General features: G+C 37.1%; 1 protein-coding gene across 1 annotated transcript in view; it reads right to left on the bottom strand.

Moving 5' to 3' along the window:
* The window catches only part of Lama2 (laminin subunit alpha 2), a 586,091-nt gene that overhangs the window by 186,131 nt on the left and 390,381 nt on the right, over positions 1 to 9,579 (bottom strand). Inside the window, exon 28 of the mRNA XM_050138074.1 lies at positions 6,207 to 6,324. Coding sequence (XP_049994031.1) covers positions 6,207 to 6,324 — 118 coding nt within the window. The remainder of the gene's footprint in view (positions 1 to 6,206; positions 6,325 to 9,579) is intronic.

Genomic DNA, 9,579 nt, shown 5'->3' with positions numbered 1-9,579 from the left:
GATGATGCACAGGAGCTGTGGAAATGGCACATGGGTGCTGAGAGATGGCACACAGGGACTATGGAGGTGTCACATGAGGGGATGGGGAAACGGCACACAGGGGCAGGGAGGTAGTGTACAGGGGACTGAGATGGTGACCCAGGGACTGAAAAGATGTCTTATTGGGCAAAGTACTAATCACCTAGGTATGAGAACAGGAATGTGGATCAGTTGAACTCATGTGAACACGGAGAGTGTGGCAGCCACTCATTAACCCAAAGCTGTGAGCTCTGAGTTAGTGAGAACCCCCATTTCCACTGTGCAATCTACGTGCATCTCCCTCTACACTCATACAAACTGACACACGTGAGAACACACACAAAGAAGTCTACACACACTGCAAGCACACACATGTACCTCTCCTTCCTACCTCAAAATGGTGCACGGTATAGACTGCTGCAAATTGTCACTATATTGACTTGAATAAGTTTGCATTTTATTTACATGGATCTCACATTTAAATATCTTTCTAAATATTGTTATTTTGTTGGTTTATTTGATCAGGGTGTGCCTGTGTGTTTGTATACTGTGCAAAGCATGAAAACTATGAAAATTGGGAGGAATTTCTAAGAACTATTTTAGATCCCTACAAACAAACAAACATGACTTCGAAGAACAGAGTAAATAAACTTATACTTCATTGATTGAGGAAATCAAGTTCAGTGTCCCGGGCAGAAATGTATTGATAATCCTGGGATGGTTTGTACTGTAGTCCACCAGGTATTGTTCCTTATTGTGACTCTTCCTTGAGCTGGCGGCAGTGTCACAGCGCAAGTTCACACTGAGTTCTCTGAAGAATGCTCTAGGCCTTTCCTTTGGTTTTCAGAATTTTGAAAGATTCTGATACTTGATTCCACCCCTGGAAATTATAAGTGAGTTGGTAAAGAGAAGGACAGAGAGCTGGATTAAAACTTTTGGGGAAGGTGTAAGTAGTGGTCATGGCCAAGGATCACAAGCATACTCTTCATTCTGTCTTTTCAAAGTGTGTCTGAAAAGACTTTGTGAGTTTTTTGGAACTAGGGCACAATAAATATGGGAGCTGTGGTTTCAAGGTTAGTCTCTGTGAAGGGTATGGGACAGTTTTGTCTTTGTGATGTGGCTTCCTCATTCCACAAATCAGCAGGTGTTTAGTTGAAATCTAAAGTTTCTTCTTAACAGTTTAATATTGTATTCTGATGGGCTGTATTACTTGACAAAGAAAAAGACTATTTTTCATTGTAAGAATTGGAACATCAAAGAATGTTTAAAAGAACACATTATATTTATTTTTTCCATCCCCTCTCTTCCTGAATCCTTTTGTATTCATTCTTTCCATTAGAAAAACAAAACAAAAAAAGAAAACAAAAATATTTGAAGGTGTTTTTAAAATATCAATGTTTCTGCCCTCACTGAAAAAAAAAGCAAAATTCAATAGCATTAGAAAGCTTCAATTAGGACAGAAAAAAAGTATTTTTATATTTTCTTTAAAAGTTCCTTTAGAACCTGAAGAAAAGCAACAAACTTCCTCAGACTTCATTTTGTTAGATTTTCTCCCTTTTACAGTTAAAATTCTTCCAAGAATCTCTTTCCATGTCTTTAAATTTGGCAAAACTCAATTTTCTTCTGTTCTCTTTTTATCTTTCCTTTCATAATATGGCATTTCTCCAAAATATTGGAATAAGATTTGTAGAAAAATGTCAGGCAGTAGAGCCAATAGAGCGAAAGAAGAGCAGTGAGCCAGCATGTCTCGGGGCTGCTCAGTATATTCCTCTCTCCTGGAAGACAAGGGAAGTAGATCCCTGAGAAGACACTCTGCAGTGGATCTCTGAATGGCCTTTGCACACAGGCCAACAAAGCTTGAATTTTTATTCTGACCCATATTACATTCTATTGCACACAGTACTTTGAGTACTACTGGTCTCAGTTTCCTGTCCTGAAACGCATGGATCTTTTATATCATAATATTTGAATATAAGTTAATTTACATTTTTGGAAACAAGTTTATTTCAGTTCAAATGACAGCTTGGCTACTGCATAGCTGTCTAATGGTGGGCAAGTTCCTTTCCCTGCCAGGGAACATTGAGATCATAAATAATACTGTGGTGTTGGTATAGGTAGGCTGTGAAATGTGTTTGAGATTGATTATGCAGATAGAGTAAGTATGCAATAAATCCAGTTTTCTTTTTGTAGAGGGATGTTACAAGGATCATTTAATCCACAATTTAATGCTTTCCATAAAATTAACATAAGTGCCATTTCCTAGATAAAATTTAGATGTTGTTGCTAAGAATAAACTAAAAATAAAGGCCAGTCATGATTGTTCTAAGTTTCTCAGGGGGAAAAAATAGGGAACATAGACCATCTATCCATAACACATCCCTTAATGTTTGGAGGGATAACCATGTGCCACAAAACAATACTTCAATCAACTATATACCACCCACACAATAGTGGCCTCCCAGGTTACTTTGTACAGGAAAAGAACAGTCATCTTGCTGCGTGTACAGTCATGCCATGATGCTTACATAGGGTTGGAATTCCCTAGGGACACAGTTCTCACATATGTTTCCACCATTAAGGAGGACAAGCCTGCACGTACACAGTCTTTGGGTCTCTCTCCTACAGGTCATGCTACCAACTTGACAGAGGACCCCCTCAAAGGAAGTACGCATGCAGAAGGAGACAAGTCTTTTTTCTACATTATGAATTTTATGTCTTTCTAATAAGTATACATTGGGGATTTAAAATTTCCATTGCCCAACCTGACAGGTCCTGATTTACCGAATCCCAGCACAAGATCATTCATCTGTGATCCAGAAGCCTTACTAAAATAAGGCCTGCCATGAGGGGTTAAGAGACTGGAACTATCAACATATCAACGAGATATCATATTTAAACTTCTCATCTCTATGATGTCATTGCAGAGTGTCATAAAGCCAGTGTTGAAATATCATAGAAAATGGTGCCTGCATGTAACATAAACTGAATTTAAGTTTAGGCCATAATCTCCAAAGCTACTGTGGAAAGCAGGCTAAGCAGAGTGGTTCTGTAAACAGGTGTAATGCAGCAGAGTGTGCTCTCATTTGACTTCTAAAAGAAAGCTAGTTCCCACTGTCGATCATAAATCATAATAATTAGGTATTTTAAGGATAGGAAATTATGATGAACAAAACTATCCTGTCCTGCCACTCCAGGTATAAGGCAAAAGTGTAGTATCTTCGTAACCGGCTGTGTTTTAAATGGTAATACGTGACTCTGCCGTCATGCAATCTCTTTTTGTCTAAAAATAGAAATGAATAGCGTACCAATGTAAATATCTATCAAATTCCACACTGTTGGTGAAGATGTTGTAAAGGAACCATTTTGTGTATTCATAACCCAAAGCATATGTTACTGGAATGGGGTGGATTATTTCAAAACCGTGCTTAGCTCTTGCTTTGACGATTAGATTTTATGCCTGGGTAATTACACTTTAGAATCAAAATGGATTATAAATAAGATGTATAATGGATTAGAGGCAACGGGATGTGGAGAACATGTCAGGTATCTTATTTTGAGAGATCAGCTTTTATCTCCATTATCTCCCCACTAAATCCTCACTGTGAACAGTGTCTGTAAATTGGATCCTGAGTGGAGCCCACAGGACACAGACAAAACTGTGGGCACACACTTTTATGTGGACACATTCTAAGTTTCTTTCATTTGCCTTGATTTAATTTGCTGTAATTCATGTTTTCAGATAATGGCAAGTCATAAAATCAATGCCAAAGTGTGTTTTACTCCTTTTAAAAGCCTCTAGATCCCAATGCAAGAATTGAACATGAAGTATGTAGAGGTTTGTAGAGTATACTGAAATATTTTCATGATCTTCCATAATTTTTTTTGTTGAAAAATGAAGAGACTAATATTAAATATATGGAGAGAAACTGAGACATTACATCTTTCTTCTCAAGATACCTGAAGGTCAATCTTAATTCTGAATATTTTCTATAGGAAAATTACCTTAGTGAGTTATAACTTTCAGAATGCCAACCTTATAGCTCAGGTAACTATATAACAGTAACTATATATAATAATAATGAGCTCTGTGACAGTTAAGGGATTTGGCCAAGGTCACACAGCTTTCCAGCAATGCAGTCACACAATGAAACAAAATTCTATCTCTTTAGAAAAATTGAAAGTTATCTCTGTTCTATATGCTTTCATTTTTCATTCTTACTAAAGATTTTTCCATTTTTAATGTGCACATTGCCTCATTTTCCAGCCATATACTGTATATGTTTAGAAGGCCTATGTAGATAAGTATAAGTTTGCAGTGTGTAAAAATAGATGCACAAATCTACATGGGAAGTAGAAAAAGACAAGATCTCCTGGGTAAATTGGGAGCATGGGGACCTTGGGAGAGGGTTGAAGGGGAGGGGAGAGACGGGGAGGTTAGCAGCGAAAAATGTAGAGCTTGATAAAAATAAAAAAAATAGATGTACAAGGGAAACATATTTAAGAAAGAGATGGGTTATTTGTCTATTTATGATATAAAATTGACTTTTTACAATGAATATCACCTTTTAAGCAGGTGGTGGAACTGCTTCAAGGCATTTTAGTTACCCTATGAAATTGTTCTTTGAACAGTATGGAGCTATGCAGTGGTGGCTAAGTTGAACAGCCCTGAGTTTACAATGGGATTTTCTTCCATGAATTTTCTTTTATATTAATCCTTGAGGTGATTCTCTCTGCAAAAACCCTAGGATCAGCAATAAATCAGCCAAAGTGCTTGAAGTGGTGGAGTGAGGTAGGAATCACAATATTCACAATAGTTCTTTGCACATGCCATTTCATCCTTAAGAAACATGTATTCGATACTTTAATTACATTCATTTATTTATTCATTAATTTGTGTCTATGTGCTTTGGTTATGTGCATAACACAATAAGTGCATGGAGGTCGGAGGGCAACCTAAGGAAGTCTGCTCTTTCCTTTCACCATGTGAGTCCAGGGAATTGAAGAAAGTCAGGTTTTGAAGCTTGGCAGTAAGGGCCTTTGCCTGCAAAGGCATCTCACCAATCCATATTCAGTATTTCCAAGATGTATTTTAACTTTGACCTGGAGTCATGCATGACATTCTCAACAAAACTTCCAGATCGTTATTTACAAAATAAGCAGACTAAACTATTTGTACTAAAATTATCAGTACGTGGACTTATAATTAGTTTATGTGTCATAGCAACAACTCTTAATGAGTAACATTGACTACAAATCAATGATATGTGTGTTAGGTTCACAGCTCATACAATCTTCATAAGATTCTTAAGCTATAAGAGGAAGAGACATCAATGATATCCAGCTACCACGCAAACCTCACCAACTAATATGAGAAAGAATTTGGGGTGCAGCAAGTTTCAGAAAACTCTTTAAGGACAGGCATTAAATGAGGGTTCTGCAGAAGGCCAGATGTGGAAGACCAGATGTGATATCGTTAGTTACTCAGAGAGTTGAGTGTTTACCATTTCCAACCTAAAGAGGTTTAGAAGCCTATGCAAGCCCTGGACCATGATAAAGTTTAGGTTCAAATTCAGCCCAGTTCCTTATTTCTCCCAACTTTCCTAAATTGTGTTATTCCTTTTATAAGTTAATATTTGTAGAAATTGATTACACTACCAGATAGTATTCGAAGGAATATCCTATCAAAAAATGTTTTTAAAATTGTAGTGACTGAATGATAATAGCATTGTTGGAATAAACTTATGTCCCTTTGAGAAGACTATGTTGAATGTAACAGCCTGCTATTTAGTGCAGAAATTTTGTCTGTTCTATATCAAAACACTCTCAATACAGATATAACCATATCTTATAATCACTGAAGTTTAAATGCCTCTAACTGCTCAGAAATGGTGCCAAGACGATAGATGAGTTATAACAGACCAGCCTTTTGAAACACTCTCATCCCCCAAATGTGACGACCTAGCTTACAAATCTCTTCATTTTTATTTTATCAGATATTTCCCTGCTGTTGCGATTCTTTACAAGGAAAAGATTCATTATGATGTTGCCCCCGTGTTACGTGCTGCGTGTGAAGAATCAAGTACACAGACTAAGGGTATGGAAGTCAAGTGCAAAGGGGATTTGGGAAGGACTCCCATTTGGCTCTGGAAGGGAGCTGAGCTTAAGCAAGTTAGTGAAGGCTGGCTTACCTCACAGGACATTCCTGCATAGCTGGGAGGGCAGTCACATCTTTCTATCAAGTGTGCTGGTGGGCTTGCTGCAGTTACGTGTCCTGGTTCAGCTACTTCCATAGAGATTTCAGAAATGCTAGAAGTGGAGAACAGAGTCCATGATTACATGGCCACATACAGCCTCTCAGAACAACTCAAGCCTTAAGGAAGAACCTCCTTAGATTTCTGCCATACAGGGAGATTCTTTTGCTCTCTTGTTTTCAATGAACCGGAATACATATATTTATCAAGGCAAGGTGATATTATACATTGTAGAAAGGGGCCATCAAGCTAATAACTACACCGTTTTGAAGCTGCTTAGATTCCAGGGGATCAGTTACCACGTCTGATTACTATAGTTTTATTTCCTCTAAGTCTGAGATTATGTATTAGGAAAATATCCACATTAATCCTAAGGAGTTTAGTAAATTGGATGTCAGCTGTCCTGTTGAGAAGTTATTATAATTTTGTTTTACCCTCCAGTTTTTAAAATGGGAGTAGGTTCATGCAGACATGGCCAATTAATTAGACATTTATATTCATTCAAACAGGCAACCCAAGGTCACTCTCTCTTAGAACGGCTCCTGTAGTCACAAGTGAAATTGCTTTTAATTTACTACTTTCTTCCTCTGGAGCCTCTGGGTGTCCTTTCAAGAACTTTGGAAAGCCTACTAGAAAACAATGCAGAGTATGAGCTAACCCTGATCTTTAAGAGGATAAAGAACTCTCCAAATTAATACTTTATTAGCTTTATTTAGCTAAATCCTTCAAGTGACTTAATTCACCCATCCTATTGGTGAGAAAGGAAATAATATATCCCCAGTGAATCCACTGGCATCTTCTCATTAATTTGAAATTACGCGTTAAAATATATATGCAGTCCATAAACTCAAACTATTTCATGACTGACTAACTGCAACACGAAAATGTTCCGCAAATAAACTTTTAAGTGAAACACTGAATACTTTTGCCTCAATAAAAGGCACCTCCAGTAGCTTAAGGAGGTTTAATGATAAACTTTATAACAAGCATAGGTAAGTTTGATTGAATTATGAATGCCCATGCTGGTGTCACGAGCATTTTGCTCTACACTTGGGAGCTTTTATGAAACCAATCTTGGGCTAAAATGTAGGTTTTGCTTTCTTCTCGTTAGAGTAGCAATGGTTATGAGCTATAATCAACCACTCCTCTCTGCAAGAGAAAAACTTGTTGCTTATCTGAGCAGGCTTCTCGCTACTGAACTCCAGTGGGACTCCATAGCTACCTCAGGAAAATACACGCATTATCTGACCTTCCTTCTCTTTTGTGCCTGTGTATAAGATAGCAGTGTTTAAAATTCTAGAGACTCTTGAATGGTGGCAACAATAGATAGTTCTACCCCAAATGTTTCCCAGGTGATTAGAGGAGCTCACATGTGGGTGAAAGGTTAGAGAGGTGAGATGGATGGAAGTGTAATGGCTTTGCTTGTGTCTGGATATGGCTTCCGTTCGTGAGTGTTGAGTTTTAGAAGTTACTTCCTTCAAACTACACATGTAACTCTTAAGCTCTGTTTCAAACACTGCTATGGTTCTTACAACAATAAAGATGATGAATTATATTTTCCAGGGTTGGGGTCATTCTCAAGTTTTTAAACTTTTGTCAGGATTAGAATGTCTTTATTTTATTTTATTTAGAAGTGCTCTGCATGTCCACCTGCATGCAAGAAGAGGGAAACAGATCCTGTTATAGATGGTTGTGAACCACCACGGGGTTGCTGGGAACTGAACTCAGGATCTCTGGAGGAGCAACCAGTGCTTTTGAGCACTGAGCCATCTTTCCAGCCCCTACTGTCTTAAGTGACCAAGTGAGGTGATTCATCTGCCTCTCTTGTTTTCTTGGCAAGCTGACAACTTGAGTTTTGATGGAGTTTAGAAAAGGTGATGGATAGTGAAAAATGAAGACAAAACTGGACTGATCAGTTAGACTAACAACATCTTCTATGAACTTCCAAGTTCTTAGTGTGGTGTGCAGGAATTTGCAAAGTAGTCTGCTTGCATATCTAATTTGCAAATCTGCCTTGGCTTCTATCACAAGTGTACATTTGCTATTCTAAGGTAATTAACAATATAGGTGGTAGTGGATTTTTTTTTCAGCACATGTTTCTATTTGTATGATAAACCAAAGGAATAAAAATGAGAAAGTGAATTTTGGTTCATGATTAACTCTTTCACTGAAAGCCCCTTTGACAATGATATGAACAACATGAATCTTTCATTAGATAGAAATGAGTTCTCTGGGTGATTATGTGTATGCTAAGCACAGTATAAATATCTAAAATGTGAAATTTTTAGATTTATTAATTTGACTATGAGAGTCTTCCTCTTTTTTTTCTTTATTTTCTCTAGCATGGTGTATTTGTTTGTCATAAGATGATTTTACAAACATGTATTAACTCCATGTTTCTTCAGAACATGAAAGAAGATAACATGTAAAAGAGACATTGAGCTATTGAGTAAATCCAACACAATTTTCAGCCTCTGCAATAAGAACTTAACTCTATCGGTGTGAGTTCTCGTTTAATCTCATTGGATGATCCTTCTACTAGTGAAGATGTCTCCTGGACCCTCTACTGTTCTCCTTATTCTACATTATTTTATTCTATCCTCTCTCTAATTACTACTTTTATCACAGTCTATAAACATGTTTAGCTATTGTTCAAATGAAACAAACATCCTTGATTTTTGTCACTGAGGTCATTCTATCATTTTATAATCAGTGTCATAAAAAACAATAGTTCACACTTTTAATATTGGGTTCTTTGAGTCTCATTTATTTTTTAAAACTTTGAGACGATCTCTGACCAAAGATAACAGTGAAAGTTAATACTGGAAAAAGCACCAGTATGGTCCTAAGTGTCATTCTCAATGATGTTTGTATTAATTGGCCTCTTTGGTTCCCATAGAAACACTGAATACGTTCTTGAAATATTCCCAGTTTGGTTTCCTTGATTTCACATGTATTTCTTTAATTAACCCATGTTTTTTTATTTAACTATAATTTTTAATCATCTTACATCATGCTATCCAGGGTAAATGGACATATATGTTATACTAGCATGGACAGAGGTGCGTGCTCAAGAATGAAGGAGACTGCGATAACTTGGCCTTGACTACACACCTTCATGTTTCAAGGTCAGTGTTCTCCATAATCTTACAAGAGATTCACAACTTTATTTACAGTTGATAATATGCAACCCTCATATGTGCTGTGTTTAAGTTTTGTCTTGTGCATTAAACTTTCCATGACTAATGTAAGTTAGAATATTGTTCTTATGCTGCTTATTTTAGGGGCAAACTATGGTGTCTTCTACCAA

Source organism: Alexandromys fortis, unplaced genomic scaffold (assembly GCF_014885135.2).
Source record: "Alexandromys fortis isolate MF-2015 unplaced genomic scaffold, M_Fortis_MF-2015_v1.1 scaffold_14, whole genome shotgun sequence".
Lineage (NCBI taxonomy): Eukaryota > Metazoa > Chordata > Mammalia > Rodentia > Cricetidae > Alexandromys > Alexandromys fortis.
This window is presented reverse-complemented; position numbering and strand designations above follow the sequence as displayed.